Source organism: Nesoenas mayeri, assembly GCF_963082525.1.
Source record: "Nesoenas mayeri genome assembly, chromosome: 30".
In the NCBI taxonomy this organism is placed as follows: domain Eukaryota; kingdom Metazoa; phylum Chordata; class Aves; order Columbiformes; family Columbidae; genus Nesoenas; species Nesoenas mayeri.
This window is the reverse complement of record NC_137564.1, coordinates 1068465-1094496: the sequence shown is the minus strand read 5'-3', so window position 1 is coordinate 1094496 and position 26032 is coordinate 1068465. Positions and strand designations below refer to the sequence as shown.

The window sequence follows — 26032 nt, the reverse complement described above, 5'->3', positions numbered from 1 at the left end:
GGGGCGAGAGCGACGGGGCCGCTGCCCAATCAGCGGCATTGTTTGTGGTGGTGCCGGCTGCGCTCCGCGGCGGCTGGTGGCTGCGGCGCCGCGTCTGCTCCGCCCGCCCGGCCCGGCCCGGCCCGGCCCGGCCCCGGCTCGGCCTCAGGGACCCCACCGGCGCCCCCGCACCCCAGGGCGGCGCCCCCCGCGCCAGGTGAGGGCTGCGGGGGCGGGGGGGCCGGGCCCGGCTGTGAGGGGTGCGGGGGAGGGGAGGCAGGGCCCGGCGGTGGGGGGGGCAGGGCCCGGTAGTGGCCGCGGGGGCTGAGGGGGATGTTCGGCGTTCGCGGGGGGAAGCGCCCGCGGCCCTGGAGCGGTTCTGCCCCTGAGGGGAGCGGAGCGCGGGGTGGGGGGTTGTGCCTTTGTGGGATTGCGGCGGGGGCAGAGCCCCAGAATTCCGAGGAGGGGGAGGAGGTGTGCAGAACCGAGGGGTTGCGGGGGTTTGAACCCCGGAATTGTGGGGAAAGGGGGAGCAGAACCAAGAGGTTCGGGTGGGCAGAGCCCCGGGATTCTGCGGGGGCAGAACCCCGGAATTCTGGGGGCGGGGATGGGGGGGCAGAATCCCAGAATCCTGAGAGCAGAGCAGCTGCAGAATTCTGGGGACAGAACCCTGGAATTCTGAGCGGGGCAGAGCTCCAGAATTCGGGGAGCAAAGCTCCAGAATGTGGGAGACAGAACCCTGGAATTCGGGGGGATGAGAGCTCCAGAATTCGGGGGGCAGAACCCCGGAATTGTGGAGGGGGCAGAGCTGCAGAATTCGGGGGGCAGAACCCCGAAATTCTGGGGCTGGCGCTCACCTGGTTGGGGACATTTGGGGGTTCAGGGTTGGCGGGGCTGTGCTGGCACCATGTCCCTTGTGGGGGGGGATTTGGGGGGGCACCGAACCAACCCCAGCCCCAGGGTTTGGGGGGGCAGAGCCCCAGGGGTTGGGGGGTGGAAGGGGCCGGCCCAGCCCTCGGGAATGGGTGAGGAGGGTGGGGATCCCCCGTGGTAAAACGGGGTGTTGGCTCTTCCCGCAGGGCTGGGTGGTTGTGGGGGGGGCGCAGGCTGCAAACCTGCTGTGCGTGGGGGGTCCGTGGGGAGGGGGGGCCACCCCCTCTCCGCACATCTGGGGGAGGGGTGTTGAGGCAGATTGGGGACCCCCCCATTGCCATCCCCTCCCTTTGGGGTGTCCCCGTTTTGTGGGGAGCGCTGGCGAGCGATGGACGTGCCCCCCATGGCAGTGGGGGGGGGGTCACCCGGAGGGGACACCCCCTTTGTTGGCTCCTCTTGTGCTGCGTTTCGGGGGCGATTCCCCTTCCCCTGGTTGGTGATGGGAACAGGTGATCAACTCGCTCACGGGTGCCAAACCAGATTTTCTGCCCCGCCGGATTCCACCTCATTTTGATTTTACCCCCCCACACCTTCCCAATGCTGCTTCAAACCCGGGGGGGGGAACCGCGAAGGCAAAACTTCCCCATCTCTGCTTAACGTGCAGTGAGATCCACAACTGCCTCTGTCCATGTGCCGGCGCTGCCCACACCCCTTTTGCCACGGGGGGGGGATGAAAACGCCGGTTTGGGGGGGCAGAGGCGTTTTGGGGAGCTGTGTGGGCTCAATTCCCCCCCCCCCGTGCTCCATTTCCCAAAAACACCGAGCGTCGGAGCCATTTAAGGTGCCTGGATGGGAAGAAGGGGCTGTTTGATGGCGGGGGGGCGGCAAGAGGAAGGGAGGAGGTTTGTGCGAGCGAGGATGCGATGGGACCCGTTCGGTGAACACCCCCTCAAAAAAAAACGGGTTGATTTTAATTGTTATTTAAATTTTGTGAAGCTCGGCCGCCGCCGGGGCGGAGCAGGAATTTTGGGGTACGGCGCGGGGGGGTTCCGAGTCTTATTTCTCGGGGTTCAGGGGGTAGGATTGGAACAATGTTCGAGGGGACGCCAGTTTCGAGGTGTTATTTTAAGGGTTGTGCCGCGGGGTGGTTGCATTTGGGGTGCCCCCCGCGCCCCGAAACGCCGGTTTGAAGCGGCTCCTGTCACCGGGGACGGCCGCGGTTCCGCCTCACGTGGCCGCGGGCTCGGCGGGGGGATCCATTTAGGAACGTGCCCGCAATGGCTCGCCTTGCTTTATCTCCATCACCGGAGCCGGCGGTTCGAGGAGCCAAAACACCCGCGTCGCGGTGAGGGGGGGGGAACCCCCGACCTGCTTTCCGAGCCGTTGGAGCTCTCACCGCCACCTTCGCTCGGGCGCTTTTCCTGGTCACGAGGCCGCGGGAGAGCGAGCGTGACGCGCTGACAGGAGCATCCATCTTTGCTGCCTTCCTCCTCCTCCTCCTCGGAGCATCCCGCTCCCGCCACCCCCTCCCCAGCGCCCCGGGGGGGGCCCGGAGCGCAAATACCCACCCGGTGGAGCCGATTCGCCTCGCAAAAGCCGCTTTTCCGCCGCTATTTCCCCCTCAGGATCCATTTAAACAGGATGAGTTCCACAGATTCATTCACCGAGCGGCTTCCTGGTCTGTTCTACGTCTCAAAATCAAGCGCTCAACCTATTATTTTCTTATCACTTCCCTTTTAATTGAATTCTGCCCTTTTTTCCCCCGCTCCCAAAATGCTCTCCCAACCCGTATCAAAATAACTTACCCATTTTTAGGAGCGTGAGCCTTTTTTCACCCCACTCACAACGAGCCTTTTCTCACCGCTCGCTCCTCAAAACCACTCATTTTGAAACCGCTTTGGCAAAATTGGGGCTTTTTCAAACAATTCTGCTACTTTTGAACGAGACCGGCGCGGGGCGGCCGAGATTTATAGCCAGAACTCAACCTATCAGGCCGTGCCACATGTTGCTGGAGTTTTACGGCGCTCGATCAACCGCTGGAAGATGGAGAGGAATAAAACCCGCACCCGCCTTTCTCCCCTTTATCCCAAGCTGGATGGGTTTGGTTTATCTTTGCGACACCCATTGGTGTTGAGGAAAACGCTGCGGCGCTGGGATTTGCCTTATTCTCGATGATTTTCATATAAATGTGGGATATCGCCGCTAATTCCTCGCTCTCAACCCTCCCCAAAACTGGGATTATTGAGCTTCGACGGGAGGATTAAAACGCCTCATTCTGGATCCTGTCGCGTGGCCGCGGTTCTGCTGGTAAATTATAGTGACCGTAAGTTCAAACTGCCCGCTATTTTTCCCCGATATGTTGGATTTAGGCTTAATTTTCAGGCAATCTCAGAGAATGAAGACGAGGATCCCGTTTCTCAGAGGTTAGGCCTGACCTAAACCCGTCTTGTCATCGCAGAGGACGCCGCAGCTTCAAAGCCGTGATAAACTAATTAAAAATAACCATTTAAATCCTAATCCTTCATCGCGGTCGATGCTCCGGTTTGGAAACGAGGTCTTGGTCGCCGAAGATGAAGATTTGGGGGAATAGGAACCATTCCCTTTTCTCCCAACGAGGAAACCGATGCCAACGTGTCCTTCAACCCGCGACACGTTGGAAACGCCTCTCACCGGTGACTAAACCTGACTTTTTCACCCCAAAATTCACCGCGACGCGGCACTTTGGGTGTAACTCGCTTCCCTGAATTAACGACATCAGGATGGGACCGAAAGGAGAGAAACAACCCAAATCCTCCCGCCGACGCTTCACCTTTTAACGCTTTGCTTGGCTTTCCCGAGGGATAATTGGCTTTGATGAACTATAGAACTCGTTGCGCCGCGGTGGGTCTTGGTTTTGCCTTTTGGCGGCACCGGAATTGCTGTTTGAGCGGAATAAAACCAACTTTTAGGCCCCGAAAAGACAAAAGAGCCAAACTCCCCGGTGCCGAGCGAGGGACGTTATCGCGAAGGCTTTGCCAATCGTTTTTATTTCATAATCCAGGCATTTAAGCTTAAAATGGTTCTTTTATATAGTTTTTTGTTTGTCACCAGGATTTTTATCCGGAAACAAATGGCGTAAAGTTAATTACAAATGTCACCACTTGTTATTAAAGCCCCTGATTCTCAAGTTGAGATTCGCATCCGGCGCCACCGGAAAAGCCGCCAAGAGCCTCATTTTTAACAGAACGGCCTCAGCAAAACGCCACATCCCCGATTTCCTCGGCAAAACCGGTTGGGACCGCGGCACTTCTGGCTCGGCCACCTTTTCGCTCGCCGTATTGCGCCGAAATCGGGGTAAATCGCCGTTTGCCGTAACCCACCCAGGACGCGGCGTAAATCACCGGTGACCACGTGGCCGTTCGGGGTGTTCATGCAGAATTTTGGCACTGGTTTTGGTTGGACCATCGGCAACTCTTGGGCTCTTCGCCTCCTCCTCCCCAATGGGATATTTTGGTTCCTTTCCCCTTGCGCCAGCGTTTTTGCGCTAATTCTCCTCATTTTACCGGCGTCTTCACCCGGTGGAGGTTTTTCTGCCCCGTGTTTGGTGAAATCATTCAAACCGATTGTATCGAACGACAATTTAGGGCTGATTTCAAAACTTCCCCCATGGAATCGTCTCCCGGTTGTACCAAAATGTTTAAAGAAATACTTGTTGTTAGACCAAAGCTGCTGATCATCATCTTGCTATGGAGAAGGAAGAAAAGTCCAAATCACCACGGAGAGGAGGAGATTTGGTGCTGGACCCCCCGTTTTTGGGAAAGAGCGGGTTGTCGAGTTTAAAATGCGATAGAATTGCGGTAATTCAATCTTTTTCTCCTCTTCAATGACATTTATTATTGGATTGTGTTTCATGCCGCTTTCACTGGACGTTTTCTGGCTTCACCCTCAACCCGCCGTCCCATAGGGTTAAATTCACCCATTTAGGGGACATTCCCCAATTTTGCTGCTTATTTTGGGACCAACTCTCCCCCTGCTCCTTTAGGTCCCGTGTCCCAAGTGACTTTAAAACTCAAACTTTCCCAACGTTCTATCCCAATAAATGAACTCGGAGCCACCGCATCCCCCTTCCCGCCTCTTTCTTCCTCCCTATTGCCGCCCCGGAGCTCCTCGCCGCCCTTTTTGTGTCTTATATATCAGAATCGCCGCAAAAATGTCGACGAGGAGAAAACAGTGACTTCTGGGCTTAATCAGCCGGGAACGGGGGGAGATTGAGCGCCGGATCACCTGCAGATAATGAATCGGATTCGGGAAGCGGAGCGGCATAAAAGCCGCTATTGTTGGCGCTTCGTCAAAGGCCTTTTCAGCCTGGAAACAGAAGCACCCAGAGGATGGTCCTTGTGAAAGGAGCCGAGATTTCAGTTAAATGAGCATCCCGGTGGCGTTTTACCGCTCTGGCCGTCGCCGGCCCGCAGGAGCCGCGCGGGGCGGGAGGTGTGGGGGGTTGGAAATGGTTTCATCTCCTCCTCCATACCCGTTGGTGTTTCACCGTGACAAGGTGAAGGAATCACAAGGAATTGGTGCAGATGAGGTGGGTACCGGTGAGGGCCAGTGGGTACCGGTGAGGTCAAGCGGATACCGGTGAGGGCCGGTAGACACCAGTGGACACCGGTGAGGGCCCGTGGACACCAGTGAGGACCAGTAGACACCAGTGGACACCAGTGAGGGCCTGTGGACACCAGTGGATGCCGGTGAGGGCCAGTGGATGCCCGTGAGGGCCAGTAAATACCAGTGGACACCAGTGAGGGCCCGTGGACACCAGTGAGGACCAGTAGACACCAGTGGACACCAGTGAGGGCCTGTGGACACCAGTGAGGGCCAGTAGACACCAGTGGACGCTGGTGAGGGCCTGTGGACACCAGTGAGGGCCAGTAGACACCAGTGGACGCTGGTGAGGGCTCGTGGATGCCGGTGAGGGCCAGTAGATACCAGTGGATGCCGGTAAGGGCCAGTGGACGCCAGTGAGGGCCAGTAGATACCAGTGAACGCCAGTGAGGGCCCATGGACACCAGTGGACACCAGTGAGGGCCCGTGGACACCGGTGAGGACCAGTGGACACCAGTGGACACCGGTGAGGGCCAGTGGACACCAGTGGCCGCCAGTGAGGGCTCGTGGATGCCAGTGAGGGCTAGTAGATACCAGTGGATGCCGGTGAGGACCAGTGGACACCAGTGGATACCAGTGAGGGCCCGTGGACACCGGTAAGGACCAGTGGACACCAGTGGGACGCCAGTGAGGACCAGTGGACGCCAGTGAGGGCCTGTGGACGCCAGTGAGGGCCTGTGGACGCCAGTGAGGGCCTGTGGATGCCAGTGAGGGCCTGTGGACGCCAGTGGATGCCAGTGAGGGCCTGTGGACACTGGTGAGGGCCAGTGGATGCCAGTGAGGGCCCGTGGACACTGGTGAGGCTGCGCTGAACATCAACGCACAGACTCAGGGTGGAAAAACTTATTTCAGACCCGCGACCGAGGCCAAACCGTCTCAATTCCGCCTTTTACATGAAGTCAAATGATCTGAAATGAAAAGAGGATCGACTTTGTCACCGGGCCCACGTTCTGGTGGAGGTAATGGCGCAGGGAATGACAACGGAGCGACGTTGTCAAGGCGCCCTGTGGAAGGGCCGTTTCCCCACCTTCTCGGAGGGGAACAACCTCATTTTCCCCTAAAAACCCCAAAACACGTCGTTTCCTTGAGGATTTTGGGAAGTTTTGAAGCTGTTCTCTTAAAAAACACCCATTTCTCATCATTCTCCGCACGTTTTCGGTGGCCCCGGCCTGGAAATAATTCCTATTGGGGCCCAAACCGCCACCTCTTTAGTTTATAAATCTATGGTAACTACCGTATAATTAAAGCTTAATTAGTGATTTCCCCCTTTGTAAATGAAATTGTTCCATTTTATCTAATAAAGGCAAACTCGGGTAGAACCAGCGATGGGAGCGGCGTCGAAACTCTGGTTAATTACCGGATCTTGTGCAGCCCGTGGGTTGAGCGAATACGCGTTCGTTAGCGGGTGTTTTATAGATTACACGGTTATTTGTGCAAATAGTTTGATTTGCAGGAGACCACTCGATAATCTGTAAAACCCGCCTGCGAAAGATGGAGTTTGTAAGTCAGTCGCTTCTCGCTCCGCCAAGAAATTAAACATAGGACTAATCCTAATTACAACCGGGGAGTCTCTCCAAATTGGCGCTCGTTAACCTTTGATTAACGCCGGGTTTTAATTCGCGGCCCAAAATGGAAGGTTCCCGTTTCCCTGGTTATTTTGACCGATCCCATCAAGGTGCCCAATTCCCACCCTGCGTTTGGTAAAGCCGGGTTTAAGCCGGGCTTTGGAAAAGACTTGACCCAAGTGGTTGATGGGGCTTTAGGCTGGACTGGTCCCAGTAAAGGCCGTGGTGTGGGGTGCTGGTTTCATTTCTGTTTTCGGCGTAAATAACCCAAATTCGGTAATTCTGGTGTCTCTACAAAGCCCGTGGGCTCAACCCCGTTGGGGTCAGATGGACGGGGATCATCTGGATGCTCAACGCGCACGTTAGTTCATTAATTCCTTAACGAGGCCTCAGATCTATGAGCGCCGTCCTTAGCGCTGGTTTTACCTCCCCTGTGGATTTCGGGGCGTCCCCTTTGCTGGGAGAGTTGGCTGGAATTTGGGCTCTGTGCACCCCAAATGGGTCACTTGGGGGTGTCACCGTGTCCCCCCTGGCTGGGTCCTTTGCTGGGTGACACAGGGTCAGAGTGGGGGTGTCACTGTGTCCCCCATTGCCAGGTGACACGTGGACAGGACTGGGGGTGTCGTTGTGTCCCCCCGGTACCCAAACCCATCCGGGTCCTTTGCTGGTGACACAGGGACAGGACCGGGGATGTCACCCTGTGCCCCCCGCTGGGTGACACAGGGACAGGACCAGGGGTGTCACCGTGTCCCCTGCGGCACCCAAAATCATTTGGGTCCTTGCCTGGGTGACACAGGGACAGAGTGGGGGTGTCACCATGTCCCCCTCAGCACCCCAACCCATCTGATTCCTTTACTGGTGACACAGGGACAGAGTGGGGGTGTCACCCTGTCCCCTACACTGGCTCCTTCACTGGGTGACACAGGGACAGAGTGGGGGTGTCACCCTGTCCCCCACGCTGGCTCCTTCACTGGGTGACACAGGGACAGAGTGGGGGTGTCACCATGTCCCCCCCAGCACCCCAACCCATCTGATTCCTTTACTGGTGACACAAAGACAGAGCGGGGGTGTTGCCATATCCCCCCAGCACCCAAACCCATCTGGGGCCTTTGCTGGTGACACAGGGACAGAGTGGGGGTGTCACCATATCCCCCCAGCACCCAAACCCATCTGGGTCCTTTGCTGGTGCCACAGGGACAGGACCGGGGGTGTCACCCTGTCCCCCCCCCCGCACTGGCCCCTTCCCTGGGTGCCACAGGGACAGGACCGGGGGTGTCCCCATGTCCCCCGCTCTGGGTGCCACAGCGACCATCACCAAACCCCCAGCGCCAACATCTCCCAAACCATTCGAGCACCCCAAACCAGGCCCAGCGTCCCCATCCGGTGACCTGTGGCGGGATTTTGTGGGCGGGGGGGGAGGGGCAGTGGGACCCAAGCCCCCCCCCCCACTGCTTTCGATGGCAGCGAAAGGGTTAAAACCCCACCAGAGGCCCAGGAGCTCATGAATGAAGACAAAGTTTGGCGGGGGGCCAGGGGCTGCTTTGCTGGGGTGGTGGTGACGGGTTGGGGGGACCAACACGGCAGCGCCGCCACCAAATATATTACCCCCAAAAATTCAAACCGGTGCTATAAGTCCCCATCCCGGGGTTCCAAACCGGCTGCGACCGGATCGAGGGGGTTTTTTTTTGTTGTTGTTGTTGCTTTTTCTTTTGCCTTTTTTCGGCTGGTTTCGCTGCCCCGCGAGGCATCATGGGTACGCGGCCAGCATCCCCCCGTTCTTTTGTTTAATATCCCCGTACGGCGCATGATTGGCAGCGAAGCGCCCGGCGCGCGGCGCGGACGGGGGGGCATGGACGGGGGGGCGCACCCCCCGCCTCACCCGCGCCCCCCCCCCAACAGGAACCCCCCTCGTGCTCCCTAATTGACAACTAGAAGGAGGCGACATTGTACCTGTAAGTATTCATTAGCCCGGCCTTTCCTTTGATTTTCTACCAGAGCAGACGCAAAGCTTCTATTTGATATTTCTATTCATTAACACAACTAATTAGCTATTTAAAGAATATTTTCAATAAGAAATATATTTCTTGGTGGGAGCGGTGCCCCCCCCACCCTCCGCCGCTTTTAAAACCCACCTCTCCGCAGGCGCCGTCTTCCGGAATTCAATTCACCCCGTTTGCCTTATTGCTTTCAAAAGAACAAATCCCAATTAATTTTCGCCGTCGAGCCGAGCGCCGATGTCGCCCCCCCCCACCCCCCGACCCCCCCGTTTCGTTACGCCGATGGTTATTAATGGTTTTTCAGGGTGTTTTGACGGGCGCGGGGTCGCCCGGCGCACAAAGGCCGGAGCCGCAGTCGAGGAAATCGCGTTATATAAGGGAACCTGCGTCATCCGCGCTCGCGGGGCCGGGGGAGGATGGAACCCGGTGCTCCTCGTTATCTCATATCTCTTCTATTTTACCCCCAAATTCCATTTGCAGGGGGCGGGGGGAGCTTTTTCCCCGTCCCCCCCGAAGCTCGAGGAGCGTTTTTATGGGTTTACATTAAAAAAGCGGGGGGCAAAATGGTCTTTTTCCTCCCTCTCCCATCGCCACCCGAAAACGAGTCGGTGGGGTGAAACCTAACGAGCGTCGTGCTGTAATTACCTCCTCTTCGTCAATTAACTTGCTTAAAAATGCAAAGTTAGGAGGGGTGATGAGAGAGGAAACATCCCCCTTTCCCGTCGGGCTCCGGCCTTGCAAAGCCCGGCTTAAGGCTGCAAAACCCGGCGGCGCTCGGCGCTGCGGGGGGCGCGTTTTGCGACCCCCCCCCCACTAACCGCGATGAGGCCGTACAGACCGCGGCGATTTTGAACCGATTCGCCCCCCTCCGCTCTCGCGGTGGGGGACGCCGGAGCCGCCACAGCCAAACCCTTGACCGCGGTTGCGCCGAAACGACGCCGAGAATTCACCGACCGGCGACCACCCGCATGGTTTGTCTTCTCGCATCTTTCCTTTGTCTTATTTTGGGTTCTCCGGACGGCGGCGAGTCCCCCCCGCCTTCCCAACGCCTCCTTTCCCACTCGGGGAACGTTTCAACGCCCCTCTTTGCTCTTTGTTAGCGCTGGATTTAGCGCCGGGTGTTGCTTTAAAGCTTCGTGCGCGACACCCCCTACATAATTCCTCTCTTACCTGCGCCAAATTCCTCCACGGGGCCGTCGGGTGCGTTTCTCGCAATAACCCGAGCCCGCCGGAGCGTTTCTTGACAACTCACAACCCGTAGCGTGGGGTTCAACCACCACTGTGGCTTTATTCGATATCTCTCCCAGCCGTTAAGTCCTAATTACCTTTTTAGGTGATTATCCTTTTAATGGGATTGTATGGAGATGCTCGTCTGGGGAGCACAGCCATTTTGTGTGTGTGCCGCGGCGAAGCGCGGTTCACGACGGCGACGTCGGGTTGTTCTCGGCGTGGACAGGAGCGAAGACGTCGGGTCGGTGCGTGTGCCGGGCGCCCTAAATTCCCCAATTCCACCCCCAGGCTTAAATGGCTTAAAACCCACGTGGGTTTTAAACTTACGGGGGGATCGCGCGTTTGGGGCCGAGCGCGCTCAGGTACGTTGGATCTCGCATCCACGGGGCATCGAATCGCGACTTCTGCTCCTGCGGCTTAAAACACCTTTTATCCCATTGACATAACAACTTTAAATATCTAAATTGCTGCTGTTAATTTGAGGGAGTGAGATGGTGACAACGGGCATGTGGGTTCGGTTCCGGACAGCGCGGGGACGCCGGGTTTGGAAGCTGAACCTGCGATTCGCCGAATCTCTTGCAGTTCTATTTGTCGTCGTTTGATGCAGCCTCAAATGTCCCTGAATTTCGCGTATCTCGGGTTTTATTTCGCGGCGTCGCCTCCGAGTCTCGTCCCGATGGGGTTGAAACTGGTTTTGGGTGAGCTGGGCCCAAATGTGGCGCGAAGTCTAAGCCGGAGTTGGAAGCGCCGCTGAGCCGGTGATTGGGGCTGGTGGCTCCGCCGTTCGCGTCCCTGCTCTCCTTGGGTGGCGTGGAAGAGCAAAAACCACTCGGTTGATGCTTCCCGGTCGTCGGCGTTCACGACCGCGTGCCGGTGGCTGAAGGACGGCGGCCTCTCGTTGATGGAGGTGACCGAAAGGGGCTTTGCCCTTTTGGGAGATGCTCTGGACCGCGTTGGTGGCCATGCCGGCGTCGCGGATGTTTCTGTAGGTCTCTTGTTCCCCATCAGGCGGGAGAAGCAGCGTCCTCGTCGGCCGGAGCGTCGTTAGGCTGCTTGGGAAGAGGAGAAATTAATCACTCGACAAAACCGCCCTTCTCGAAGCGCTGAGGATGCTCCTGGCGGAGCCGCGTTCGGTTCTCGGCGCCGGCGCTCGGGCCGATACCAGAACTGCTCCCATTCTTCACCGTGTGTCTTTCCGTCCGACGCTTCTCCTTCCTCCGCAGGTTTTGCCACCGGATTGTCTCTCCATAGACACGTGTGCGGGTGATATGTTATTGCTCTCGCGGCATTTTTGGCCGCGCCGTGACGTGCAGCGCGGTCGATACAACACCGTTACTCCCAGCCCGGCTTCCTCACCATCCTCATCAATCCTTGAGCATCCCAAATGATTTCCCTTTGGCGCTGCATCCTCCAAGAAGGACCTACCGGGTTATTGCGGCTCCTTGCGCCGGGCCGGCCCGTGGCAGCCGCCACGCCGCGTGGAGCGGAAGGTACGCGGTTCTACAGGCAACGTCTTGAAGAAACAAGACCAGAACCACGCGCGGCCCTTTCACCGCGGCACCCGGTGACTCCTTGCGGAGAAGCACAAGGAAACTGGTTGTTACTGGTGAGACTGGAGACACCTTATGTCGCCGGAGAAGCTTTGCCTTGGTGCGGGGAGATTTTCCTCCTGGCGCTGCCGTTTCTCAACCAGCTTTTCTCGTGTCGCTTTTCATCTTGACCGCGTGTCCTGTTCATCGCAACCCATCGATTAACTCGGGAGGCTCCGAGCCTGGAAACAGGAGTCGAGGAAAACTAAAGCGAGTTAACGCAACTAAAAGGAGCCCTAAAAGGAAGATGGGAAAGGGTTGTGGAGCCTCCTGGGGCCTCCCTGGATAAACTCCGGTTGAAATGAAGTTCTGATGCTGCCAAATTGTGCTTGTTCCATCCCACCTTCCTCAGGATATTTATCCGGCCAGGCTGCACGGTGCAAGCCGGGCACATCCCCCTCCATCGCCGTACTCATCCCCTCCATCGCCGTACTCATCCCCTCCATCGCCGCACTCATCCCCTCCCTCGCCGTACTCGCTTCCCCACTATAATATTCATTTCTTGAGCCCAACTCGCTCGTCGCAGCTTTTCAAACAGTTGCTGCCGCTTTGTTGGGCTGGGAACGGCAAACCCGTCTTTCGAGAGCCGGGGAAGCGAAACCGCCCCAAGCTACGGGAGCGTGTAGAGGATGCTGAAGGTACCGAAACGCTTCGCGGCGTCGGCACAGACCGATCCTCCCACCGTCCTGCGTGGAACGGCACGGCCGTGGTGCCGGGAACCAAAACGACGGTGAGCGCGGGGACCTGGTGATGCCGGAGAACACGCGGTTCAAACCGCGGTGATAGCTTGAGCGTGGAAACGTGTGGAGAGAGATTTGGGGTGTTGGCGATGATTGGAAGGTCAAAATTAGAGACCCGAAGTCTTCGGGAAGAGCGTCCGCACACCAAGAAACGGCGACTCGGCCTTTGATATCGAGGAATTGGTGGAGGATTCAATGGTGCCGCGTGTGCTCCGGTTTGGCGGCTGAAATTCTGGATTCCTACAACCAACGTCAAGAAAACGGGGAGGACGCGGCCAGGCTGGTCTTGTGCTTCATCTCAACCCCGGTTCCCCCAAAATAAGACAGCGGCTTATATTATTTTCTCCTCCAAAAGATGCGTTAGGGCTTATTTTCAGGGGGTGGCTTATTTTTCCATGAACGATTATTCTTGAACAAAAAACCCCCCGACATTTATTCAAATACAATCACATCGTCACCTTCTGGAACATCATCATAACTCTCCAAACCCTCTCTGTCCCGCTGTGTTAATTGCCAATTAATTGTACTTATTGACAAGCCTGGACTCTATTTAAATTGACTTTTTAAATGAGCTGGAACTAGGGCTTATTTTTGGAGTCGGGCTTGCATTTCGAGCATCCTGAAAAGTCGTGCTAGGGCTTATTTTGGGGTAGGTCTTATTTTCAGGTCAGGTCTTATTTTGGGGGTAGGTCTTATTTTCGGGAAAACACCGTATTTCAAATCATCCCCTGACTTAACGCGGCTGGTTTCCCTGGAAAGGTGGTTAAAATCCAAGAGGAAAAGGGGGCAAAATCTGCTCTATAATGTAGGGATTATTAAACAATATATTTAATTTATACATCAACGCGAAGCTGCTTTTGATGAGAAGAACCCACGGGGTGACCTGAGGATTTTCGCCATCCCGTCACGTCTTAAACAACCCGATTTGAGCTTCGATTTAACCCGGGGTCACTTGTTAAGCCGGGGGCGGGAAGCGGCGGTTTTGGTGTCTCGCCCGTGCTTGCCCGGTTATATTTGGTTCCCGTCGACGTGCCGTTTTTTGCGGAGAGACCAGCCGGGCGAGTCAAAAGAATTTGGCGCCGCTCCCCCTGAATATGGAGAATACGGGAGATGTTTTATTGCAGGTTTGCGTTCGTTTTCTTGCCGTAAGTTTTCCCCGCCGTGGTTCATCCCCTTCGCGCCACATTGACGTTCTGCGTTCCGGTGTGGAATCATAGTGGATTTAACATTCTCCTGGCAGAAATTTGGCTTGATTTTAATTCAGAAGGGCTGTACGAGCTCGCCTGAAATGCCCCAAATCCACCCGGTTTGGCCTCATCTTTCCCCCCTGGAACACGTGGAATTATTCCCAAGTTTCCAGGTGAATAAACCACTCAGATTTTTACCATCTTTCCCCAAAACGTTTCGATTGTGAATTATCCCCCGGTTATTTGCCGCCGTCCCCGGCACATCAAGGCCTCGCCGAGCTGGTCCTGCGCCGTTTGCTGGTGGAGCTCGTTCACCTTTTATTCTTGTTATTCATTTTGGTTTCTTATCGCAGGTTGGGGTTGGGACGGGCTCCTTTCCCCTCTTTCCGTGCATTTCTTGGCCACGGGGCGTTAGCGCAGCTGGAGCCGTGGGCGGACGATCCCGTCTGCGCCTTCGCCCCGGAGCGTAAACCGGGATTAAAACCACACGCCGGGGGATTTTGGGTGTTTTGGGAGCTCAAAAAGCAAAAGCTGATGGTGCAAAAGCGGCGAATGAAGCGTCGGAGGCACCGCTGCAGGCGGGCTTAACAAAACCTGAGACTAGACCCAGGTAGCGCAAGGAGCTGAGCTGATTTACCTCTACGGGGCGACCTTTCAATCTAGACTTGGAGTATGGACCTTTCCGTCCTTGTCTTCAATCTCGTGCGAGGAGCGATGATCTGTTTGAGTAAGTATTGGACAATATGGGGCTGAGGTATCACCCCCTCTCATCCAGCACCTGGCGACGCTCGTTTCTCTCTGCTTAATTATTAATTATTAATTATCAACGCCCGACTGCTCGTCCCGCGGGTGAGATTGGCGTCACGCATTCGCTCACCCCGCGCTCGCGTCCCGACGTGACTCCACGTTTTTCCGCCTCCCGTTCCATGTCGATCCCGTTGAGCGGCGTTTTAATGCCGAGCGAGGGATGGCGGCTCCATTTTTGGGGACTCGGGGCCGCTCTCGCTTTTCCTGGCGCTTGGGAAACTCCCGCCGGGGCCGCTTTAGGATCGGCATTAAAAACGTGCAGGTTACGGCACGTCACGGCGCGGGGGAGGCCGGCGCTCCCCGAGGGTTAGGCCGGGCTTAGAGCTCCCCGGGGGGGGTTAAACCGGGTCTAACCGCAGCCGCGATACTGACCGCGCGTCCTTATATCACCCCGCAGGATGGACAGAATGACGGAAGACGCGCTGCGCTTGAACCTCTTGAAACGGAGCCTGGACCAAGCGGACGATCGGGACGACGTCCTGGCCAAGAGGCTGAAGATGGAGGGACACGAGGCCATGGAGCGCTTGAAGATGCTGGCACTGCTCAAGAGGAAAGACCTGGCGGGCATCGAGGTGCCGCACGAGCTCCCGGTGAAGCAGGACGGGGTGAAAGTCTATGAAGAAAAGCTCAACGGGAGCCTGCGGCCGCACGGGGACGGCAGGACCGCGGGGCGGCCGGGCAAGGAGAACATCAACGACGAGCCGGTGGATATGAGCGCCAGGAGGAGGTAGGTGCCGAATAACCAGTGTCCGGCGCTTTGCCTGTTGTTAATCCCGGGCTTTGCCAGGCTGGAGATCCCGAATCAGGCGTTAAACGGACATTTCACGGCCCTTGGAGCGCTCCTGGTGTCTGGGAAGCCCCTTTGCTTTCCCAGCAAGCGTTCAGCGCTATTCTTACCTTGTTTTTCCTTTCCTTCTCCACCCCAAAACCAGACGGAGTTTTACTCTCCATCCATCCATCCATTTAGTGTTAAAAGCCGCAACAATCTGGTGGCAGAGCGGAGGAGGCTCTCGTTAAACCAGGACTTTTTAGTAGCATCGACAGAAGCTCCGGGGGCCAGATTTGATGCAGGTGCATGGACAGTCGCCCTCCAACCTGCCCCCGGTGCCTCCTGAGCTTAAGAAAGCTGGAAAGCTGCCACTCAAGTGCTGGTGAGATGAGTCTCCAGGAGCAGCTTTGGCGTCCCTCCAGCTCTCCGGATTTGCGCCCCGATTGCTATCAGCAAACCCGGTTTCTGCCCGTTTGGAGCGAGAGGGTGGCAGGGAGAGCCCGGCCCATGCGCCGCGCCGGCACGGCCCCTCTCACCTCTTCTTGTATGGGGGGGAGAAGGAAACATGTCAATGATGGGGATTTACGGCTTGGTTTGCTCACCCTGTTCTCATCTCCAGCGTCGTGCGAGGAGCAGTGATCTTGAGTATTGAACAACATAGGGCTGAGGTATCACCCCTCTCATCCAGCACCTGGTGACGCTCGTTTCTCTCTGCTTAATTATTAATTATCAACGCCCAACCGCTCCTCCCGCAGGTGGGATTTGCATCACACATTCATTCACTTCAACAACCCTGGCCAAGACTTCAAGGAGTCTTTTTCCCTTCAGGAACAGGAGGATGGAAGTTGTGTGTCCCAGAGTCGCGGTGCTGAGCTCTGGTCTCTGGAACTGTGTTGTGACTCAGCCTTATTTTTAATTTCTCTTCCTCAGCGAGCAGGACAGGGGCCGATTAACCCCCTCGCCCGATATCATCGTCCTCTCCGATAACGAGGCGTCCAGTCCCCGCTCCAGCTCTCGCATGGAGGAAAGACTCAAAGCAGCGAACCTGGAGATGTTCAAGGTGAGGGGTACGCGCCGCTCCCTTTGCCGAGGGGGTTTCCGAGCAGCGCCGTCACTTCTGCGCGCGTCGCGTCGTCGCTTATTTGCGCTACAACCCCCTCTTGCCGCCGAGTTGCGGCGGCGGGTTTCGGCTTTTTGAATTTTGCCTGATTTTTGGTGTTTTCGCAGGGGAAGAGCCTGGAGGAGCGGCAGCAGCTCATCAAGCAGCTCCGGGACGAGCTGCGGCTGGAGGAGGCCAGGCTGGTGTTGCTGAAGAAACTGAGGCAAAGTCAGCTGCAAAAGGAGAACGTGGTGCAGAAGGTGAAGCTCTGAGGGCTGAGTGGGGTGGGGGGAAGGAAATTGGCCTCGCAGACCCCCGCTCACGGGCAAACACCGAACACCGACTCTCCTCTCGGACCTTTTTACCCCACGTTTGTGACGCGCTCGTTTTGGGCTCCTGGGTGATGTTTCTGTACCAAACCCAGAGCGCTTGGCACCCTCAGGATGCATTTCTGCAGCTCTGAAGTATTAATAGTTGCTGTATGCTTTTCCCTCGAAAATAAGCCCTACCCCAAAAATAAGCCCTACCCCAAAAATAAGCTCTAGTGTGTTTTTTTAAGATGCTCCAAACACAAGCACAACTCCAAAAATAAGCCCTAGTTACAGCTCATTAAAAAAAAAGACAATTTAAGCAGTGTCCAGGCTTGTAAAATACAATTAATTAGCAATTAACGCAGCAGGACAGACAGACCCTTCAACAGGAAAAGCAGAATCGCATTCAAAAGGGTTGGCAAAAAGGAAACAATCACAAGAAATTCACGATAGAATTCAGGGTTATGATGATAAGACACCCACTGAAAATAAGCCCTGTCTTATTTTCGGGGGGTAACGCGGAGGAGGTTTGTCCTGCGCCCCCTCTCCTTTGGGAGCACCCAGCCCTGATGCCATTCCTCGTTTTCTCTCTCACGCAGACTCCGGTTGTCCAGAACGCAGCGTCTATCGTGCAGCCGTCGCCTGCGCACGTGGGACAGCAGGGCCTGTCCAAACTGCCCTCCAGGCCCGGAGCTCAGGGCGTCGAGCCTCAGAACTTGAGGACATTACAGGTGAGCCGTCCCCTCTGCGGGGCCAAACGCGAGGTTACAGACACCCGGATGAGGTTACAAACACCCAGATGAGGTTACAAACACCTGGATGAGGTTACAAACACCCGGATGAGGTTACAAACACCTGGATAAGGTTGCAAACACCCAGATGAGGTTACAAACACCTGGATGAGGTTACAAACACCTGGATGAGGTTACAAACACCTGGATGAGGTTGCAAACACCATGATGAGGTTACAAACACCCGGATGAGGTTACAAACACCTGGATAAGGTTGCAAACACCATGATGAGGTTACAAACACCCAGATGAGGTTACAAACACCTGGATAAGATTGCAAACACCATGATGAGGTTACAAACACCCAGATGAGGTTACAAACACCTGGATAGGCTACAAACACCGTGATGAGGTTACAAACACCTGGATGAGGCTGCAAACACCTCGATGAGGTTACAAACACCCAGATGAGGTTACAAACACATGGAAAGGCTAAAGACACCCGGATGAAGTTACAAACACCGTGATAAGGTTACAGACAACTTGATGAGGTTACAAACACCCACATGAGGTTACAGACAACTGGATAGGCTACAAACACCTGGATGAGGTTACAAACACCTTGTTGAGGTTACAGACACCTCGATGAGGTCACAAACACCTCGATGAGGTTACAAACACCTTGATGAGGTCACAATTGGACCAGTCTGCTTGAGTGAGAAGTTCTTTCTGCAGACAACGTCATTTCCTGTCCCCATTTCATTGCCTCCTTCCCAGCAAAACTCCTGTGATTAGTTCAGAGTTGGAGGGAAGATGGAGTTCTCCGAGAGGTGTCTTGTGTCAGAAGGCAGCTGGAATTCCACCCAAACGGGGAGCTCAGCGTTCCGCTTCGCCTCAACTCTCCCCAAATGCATTTCTCGTGTCGTTTCTCCGCAGGGTCACAGTGTCATTCGGTCCGCCACAAACACGACTCTGCCCCATATGCTCATGTCGCAGCGCGTGATCGCCCCGAACCCGGCCCAGCTCCAGGGGCAGCGCGTTCCTCCTAAACCCGGCCTCATCCGCACCACAACGCCGAGCATGAATCCAGCCATCAACTACCAGCCGGTAGGTCCCTCGCTTGGCGCCGGTCTTGTTGCCCGGTGCGATTAACGAGAAGGGAAAATAGGAAACGCTGTGCGTGGAGCTCGGAGTGAGGATTTCGCGTGGAAACGCGTCCCGATGGTGTTCTTGACCCGTGTGGAATGAGAAATAATGGAAAACTCTGCGGAGCCACCGAGGTCCCTGGGGTTGAGGACGCTTAGATCCCTTCGTTTGACTTTTGGAAGTCGGACGCGAAGATGGGAAATGGAGAAGAAAAGCGCTAACGCGTCCCCGTTCTGGCGCTGCCATCAAACCTTTCTCTGGGTCCCCGTTCCTTGTCCAGGGCTGCGGCGCTTGGTGCACGGGCCCAGATTAACGACCCCTCTTAACGACTTCCAGGGTTTGTCACCAGTTAAGACATTTAATCTGTCCTAACGAGGTTATCGTGCCAATCCGTAAAACATATAAACCCAGCAATCTGAAAGTCTTGCATCTAAACAACCGTCAAATTATGTGTTTGACGGAAGAAACCCCAACCAGCTACTTTTACAAAAGAGTTGTAGGTTCATTGGTGTTAATTCATTGGTTGCAGGTTCACTGGTGTTAATTCATCATTGGTGTTAATTCATCATTGGCGTTAATTCATCATTGGTGTTAATTCATCATTGGTGCTAATGCATCATCTGCTTATTTAAATCTGCATCCCCCATCAGCTCTGCCATTAATTTTCCTGGGCCTACGTTCCACTGAGTGCTTTGGGATTAGCTTTCCTTCCTTCCCTTCCCTTTTTCCCGATCAGCCGAGCGTTAGCAGCCTTCAATCAGCTTGCCCCAGTTTTATTTTTACCTCCTGGGTGTTATTCTCCATCGACACGACGCGTCCCCCGAGCTTTGGTAGCTGACCCTGTTTCAGTCGCCCAGCGGGTTCCTTCGTACCCTGGGAAACAGGTGGGCCGGGTGACAAGCTGGCCCCAAAATAGGGCTTTTTATCACCAAAAAACAGTGAAAGCTGCATCCTCGGGGCGGCAAAGTGTTTGTGCTTTGCCGCCGGCATGTGCCAGAGGCTCCTGCACATCCCAGCGACCGGAATAAAGCTGCTCATGGTGGAGGATGGAACTGGAAATTGGGAGCGGAGGAGCAGAAATTGGTGTGGATGCTGCCGAATTCCCAGAGCTGCTCCAAATTCCAGTGAACCGGAGGCTCCTCAGCACCGATGGCTTAATGTAGGGGCCAAGATGAGCTCCCTGTTGTCTCCCCAAGTCACTTGGGGAACGTTTGCAGATGATACCTAAAGGTTGCGAGAAGGCGATCTGGCTCATCCGGGTTGGCTTGGTCGCTGAGCTCCAGCGTTAATTCTCTGTATTAATCCTCCTCTCCTCTTCCCCTCCAGCAATCAAGTTCTTCTGTTCCTTGCCAGCGCACGTCGTCTTCAGCCATCTATATGAACCTTGCGTCTCACATCCAGCCCGGCAGCGTGAACAGGGTCTCGTCTCCGCTCCCCAGCCCCAGCGCTCTGAACGATGCGGCCAACTCGCAGGCGGCCGCCAAGCTCGCCCTGCGCAAACAGCTGGAGAAGACGCTGCTGGAGATCCCGCCCCCCAAACCGCCCGCTCCCCTCCTGCATTTCCTACCCAGCGCGGCCAACAGCGAGTTCATCTACATGGTGGGGCTGGAGGAGGTGGTGCAGAGCGTTATCGACAGCCAAGGTGAGGCGGTTTCCCCCCAGCACCGTGTTCATGGTGCTCCCCCCTGCCTGTCTTCTTTGAGTCCCCTCCCGAGGGGCTTCGATCGAGCGCTTGGTGGGCATGGAGAGAAGGACATGGAAATGGGAGGACAGGCTGAGAGTTGGGGTGTTCAGCTGGAGAAGAGAAGCTCCGGGGAGACCTCAGTGTGGCCTTTCTGGACTTAAAAGATGGGGACAGACTTTTGAGCAGGGCCTGTTGTGATAGGACAAGGGGTGATGGTTTAAATGAAGAGATTGAGGCTGGATAGAATGAAATTGTTGCCCTGAGGGTGGTGAGAGCCTGGCCCAGGTTCCCAGAGAGGTGGTGGATGAACCATCCCTGAGACATCCCAGGCCAGGCTGGACGGGGCTCTGAGCACCCTGAGCTGGTGACGATGTCCCTGTCATGGCAGGGGGGCACTGGGGGGCTTTAAACATCCCTTCAACCCAACCTATCCTATCCTATCCTATCCTATCCTATCCTATCCTATCCTATCCTATCCTATCCTATCCTATCAATTCTATTCTATTCCTACTCTACTCTACTCTACTCTACTCTACTCTACTCTGCTCTACTCTACTCTACTCTACTCTACTATTTCTACTCTACCCTATTTCTACTCTACTCTACTCTACTCTACTCTACTCTACTCTACTCTACTCTACTCTACTCTACTCTACTCTACTCTACTCTATTCCTACTCTACTCTACTCTATTCCTACTCGACTCCTACTCTACTCTACTCTACTCTATTCCTACTCTACTCTACTCTATTCCTACTCTACTCTACTCTATTCCTACTCGACTCCTACTCTACTCTACTCTATTCCTACTCTACCCTACTCTACCCTACTCTACTCTACTCTGTTCTATTCTGTTCCTATTCTACTCTACTCTAATTCTATTCTACTCTACTCTACTCTAATTCTATTCTACCCTACTCTACCCTACTCTACCCTACTCTACTCTGTTCTGTTCTGTTCCTACTCTACTCTACTCTAATTCTACTCTACTCTACTCTACTCTACTCTACTCTAATTCTATTCTATTCTACTCTACTCTACCCTACTCTGTTCTGTTCTGTTCCTACTCTACTCTACTCTACTCTACTCTACTCTACTCTACTCTACTCTACTCTACTCTACTCTACTCTACTCTACTCTACTCTACTCTACTCTACTCTATTCTATTCTATTCTATTCTATTCTATTCTATTGTTTTGCCAAACACGTGGCTTGGGAGGCTGTGAGAACAGCTCCTGCTCTTACCCAGCTCTGAGGGGGCTCAGCGTGGCCCCGTCGCTGCCATTCCCGGGTGGTGTGTGAACACGGGGCTGGGGGGAACGGTCCCGTTTTCCCACCTAACGTCGCATTCCGTGGCGATCCCCAGGGAAGAGCTGCGCGTCCCTCCTGCGCGTGGAGCCCTTCGTCTGCGCCCAGTGCCGCACCGACTTCACCCCGCACTGGAAGCAGGAGAAGAACGGCAAGATCCTGTGCGAGCAGTGCATGACTTCCAACCAGAAGAAGGCGCTGAAGGCCGAGCACACTAACCGGCTGAAAAACGCCTTCGTGAAAGCTTTGCAGCAGGAGCAGGCAAGTTCACGGCTCCTCCGCGGGCTGCGGAGCCTGGAGCTGCTTCCCCAGGCTCCGGGAACCTGCTGTTCCCCTTCCCTCTGCATCCGCGGCTTTTCGGTGGGTTAGTTGCTGCATGTGGTGTTACCAGGAGCAGTTCTGGGCTCCTCGGTTTAAGAAGGACGAGAAATTGCTGGGAAGAGCCCAGTGTGGGGACACAGAGTGTGAGGGGGCTGGAAAGGCTGTAGAAGAGATGCTGAGAGGGACCCGGTGATGTGATCGATATCTCAGGGTGGGTGGCAGAGGATGCACCAGATTATCTCTGGAATTGGGATTTGCTGATATCCCGTGATAAATTGGTGTTGGAGAACTTGTTTAGAGGCCCCGGGGTAAAATAAACTAGAAACTGTCGTTTGTGAACTGAAGAAAAAAGGACACCAAACTAAACATGAAGTAGAATCCGGCTGCTGACAAACAGGACCTGCCTGTTCTAGGGCCTAAAGAGGCTTTGGGCTGGTTGTGAGAAGTGGATGCGACACCGGTGGGACCGGGACAGTGACCGTCCCTGTGCAATGGGGACAACAAACCGCGGGTCCTGGGGGCGGTTTGGGGCCATCAACTCAAAATGGCGCCAGAATCACCTCAGTGCTCAAAATGGTGCCAAAATCACCTCAGGGCTCAGAATGGTGGCACCAGAACCACCTCAGGGCTCAGAACGGTGGCCCCGGGGGTGGTGGGATCACCTCATGGCAAGAAAGAGCTTGAGGTGCTGGAGTTGAGAGAAGGGAACAGAGCTGGTGAGGGGCTGGAGCACAATGTGATGGAGGCTGAGGGACCTGGGGAAACGGCCTCAAGTTGCGCCAGGGGACGTTGAGGGTGGAAATTTGGGGTGATTTCTCCCCAAAGGGCTGTGGGTGTTGGAACAGGCTGCCCAGGGCAGTGCTGGAGTCGCCATCCCTGGGGGGGTTAAACACACCGAGATGAGGTTCTCAGGGTGGGTTAGTGCTTGGACTCTATGATTTTAAAGCTCTTTTCCAACCAAATGACCGTGTGTCTCTGAGGGTGCCTCTGGTTCTCTCCCAGGAGATCGAGCAGCGGCTCCAGCAGCAGGCAGCCCTGTCCCCCACCGCGGCTCCCGCCGTCTCCAGCGTCAGCAAACAGGACAACATCATGCGGCACCACACGCTCCGGCAGGTGAGCGACCCTTACGGACCAAACCCCACGAGCGATGTTTCCCCCCCGGGGCCATCCCGCTGCCTTCCAACCAGCCCTGTCCTCCCGTTCCGCAGGCTCCGCAGCCGCAGGGCGCGCTGCAGCGCGGCATCCCCACCTCCGCCCGCTCCATGCTCTCCAACTTCGCGCAGGCGCCGCAGCTCTCCGTGGCGGGCGGGCTCCTCGGCATGCCAGGTAACAGCCCCCAGTGCCGCGACTTCGGTTCGGGGAGGGGGATTTATTGCCGATTCTGTTTGTGATCCCGTTGAGGGACCTGGGGGGTTCAGCTGGAGAACAGGAGCTGAGGGGAGACCTGATCTCTGAACTGCCTGAAAGGAGCTTGGAGCCAGGGGGGTCGGGCTCTGCTCCCCAGGAACAAGCGCCAGGAGCAGAGGAAACGGCCTCAAGGAGAGGTTGAGGTTGTTAATTTGGGGTGATTTCTCCCCAAAGGGCTGTGGGTGTTGGAACAGGCTGCCCAGGGCAGCGCTGGAGTCGCCATCCCTGGAGGGGTCAAACACACACAGATGAGGTTCTCAGCAACATGTTTAGCGCCAGAGTTGGGTTATGACCCCGAGAGTCTCTTCCAACTGTAATTGATCCAATTTTATGGTTTTGCGTTAAATTATCACTGGGGAACGTTCCGCGCTCGCCGCACGATGATGCCGCGGAGGTGACTTGTGTGTGTCTGCCCCCAGGTGTCAACATCGCCTACCTGAACGCCGGGATCGGAGGCCACAAAGCGTCGAGTTTGGCGGATCGGCAGCGCGAATACTTGTTGGATATGATCCCCCCCCGCTCTATATCGCAGTCCATCAGCGGACAGAAATAACGCCTGCTGAGACCCCCCCGCCGCCCTCCCCGCCTCCGTCGCATGCCGTGCCTGTACCGGTGCCTCTGCCGTACACGGGGAAGAACAGACACAAAAATACGCGAAAAACAAAACACACAAAAAAAAAGAGAAAAAAAACAAAAGAAATGTTAAAAAAAAGCCCATTTGAGACCTTCAACAGTTCCTGTTCCTTTTCCAACCCTTCACTCGTTGGGTTTTCTAGCAGCGAGAGGTCACTTCTTCCAGAACGGCTCCGCTGGCGCTCTCCGTGTGTCCCGCTTGGTTTATGCTACTTTTTTGTAATGCCAAACCATAGAATTTTTCATTGTGTTGTGTTGCGTTCCCGCCCCCCCCTTTTTTTTTTGCCTCGCTAAACGGATGGTTCAACTTGTTATTTTTGCCTCTTTTTTCCTTTTCTAGAGACTTTTTAGGGCACCCGCTCTGGTTTTGTTTTTTAAGGGGGAATCGGGGGGGCGATGGAGCCTGGACTGGGGGGGCCGCCCCCCCCCCCCACCCCCCACTTCGCCGGACGGAGCCGCGAGACGCCGACCCCCCGTTTGGGGGATGCTACCGGGACCCCCCTTTTGGCTACGGGACGGACCCAATGGGGGCGCAAGGGGGTGTCGGTGCCACCCGGGGACCCCCCCAGTGCGGACTGGGAGCGACTGGTGGCCTCGGTGAGTCCCCCCCCATACCCCCCCGCCCGGTGCATTGGGGACAGTGGCAGCGATGGGGACACGGGGGGCGGGGGGGGCACCGGCCGGCGGGAACGAACCCAAAGCAAGAAAATAAGCCGCCAAAAGTCTGAGAAATGAAAACCGCTTGATTTGCACTTAAACCTCCACACTAACGGGCCCCCCCTTCCCACCCCCCCCCCCTAGCACCCAAAACACCCCCAAACCCCCCCCCGCCCCCACCCCCCCCCGGCGCTTTGTCCCAAAGGAATTTCCCGCGAGTTTTTATTATTATATATTTTTAAAGTAATTAATTCCATCCCCCCCCCCCAATTAGAATTTTCTTGTGCAATTTGAAGCGCCAGCTCGGGGTGGGGGGGGGGTTTGTATCCCCAAAACCCCCCTGGAATGGGGACACCCCCAATTCAATGAGCACTTAACCCCCCCCATGGGGCTCTGGGTGCCCCAATTTGCCCCCAGGGGCCCTGGAGCCCAAACCCCATTTCTTTGCAAAATTTTACAATTTCAAAATTTTAAATTTAATTCAAAATTTTCAAATTTGAAGTTTGGAAATTTTCAAAATTATAAATTTCCTTTGGAATCATTTTTAAAAAATTCACATTTCAAACATTTTAAATGTGAAGTTTGGAACATTTTCCAAATTTTAAGTGTCAAAAATTTGAAACGAAAATTTGACCAGTTTCAAAATTTTAAATTTGAAATTTTGACCATGTTCAAAAATTTCTATTCCAAAATTTTTCAATGTGAAATTTTGAACATTTTCAACATTTTAAATGTGAAAAATTGACCAATTTCAACAATTTTCGATGTGAACTTACGAACATTTTCAACATTTTAAATGTGAAGTTTTGGACTTTTTCAACATTTATATTTGGACATTTGAACATTTTCAAAATTTTATATTTCAAAATTTTTCAATGTGAAATTTTGAACATTTTCAAAATCGAACATTTTCAACATTTTAAATTTGGAGATTTGACCAGTTTCAAAATTTTAAATTTGGAATTTTGAACATTTTCAAAATTTTAAGTTTGAAACGTTGAACGTTTTCAAAATTTCCAATTCCAAAAATTTTCAACGTGAATTTTTGACCATATTCAAAAGTTTAAATTTCAAAACTTTTAACTGTGACATTTTGTCCATATTCCACATTTTCCATTTGCCATTTTGAACAGTTTCAACGTGTTAACATTTGAAATTTGGGACATTTTCAACATCTGAAATTTGGGACTTTTCCAACAATTTAAAATTTAGAATTTTAAAATTTGAAATTTTGAAATTTTAAAACGAAAATGTAACCATTTGAATTTTTTTTAAGCTCAACATATATAGACTCATATCTATATTTTTGTGGGTTTTCTTGGTTTTAACCTTATCTAGCTGGCGCCCCCCCCACCCCCC

The 26032-nt window shown here is 54.7% G+C and overlaps 1 protein-coding gene across 3 annotated transcripts; it reads left to right on the top strand.

The window, feature by feature from the left end:
• The first annotated feature begins 50 nt into the window (after positions 1-50).
• Positions 51-25234, top strand: GATAD2B (GATA zinc finger domain containing 2B). 3 transcript variants are annotated; one of them, XR_013923423.1, is made up of 12 exons: positions 51-196; positions 15006-15335; positions 16308-16437; positions 16605-16736; positions 17387-17518; positions 18455-18625; positions 19991-20306; positions 21714-21916; positions 22979-23089; positions 23185-23302; positions 23803-24235; positions 24357-25234. XR_013923423.1 is itself a non-coding variant. In XM_080361060.1 (11 exons), exons 2-11 carry the CDS (start codon positions 15007-15009, stop codon positions 23934-23936), a joined length of 1776 nt encoding a protein of 591 aa, XP_080217186.1. In that variant the 5' UTR covers positions 51-196; position 15006; the 3' UTR covers positions 23937-25234. The 3 variants fall into 3 exon arrangements, 2 of the variants coding, with proteins under 2 accessions (XP_080217186.1, XP_080217187.1); XM_080361060.1 differs by having other exon boundaries at positions 23803-25234; XM_080361061.1 differs by lacking the exon at positions 51-196 and adding an exon at positions 14294-14528 and having other exon boundaries at positions 23803-25234.
• The last annotated feature ends 798 nt before the right edge of the window (positions 25235-26032 follow it).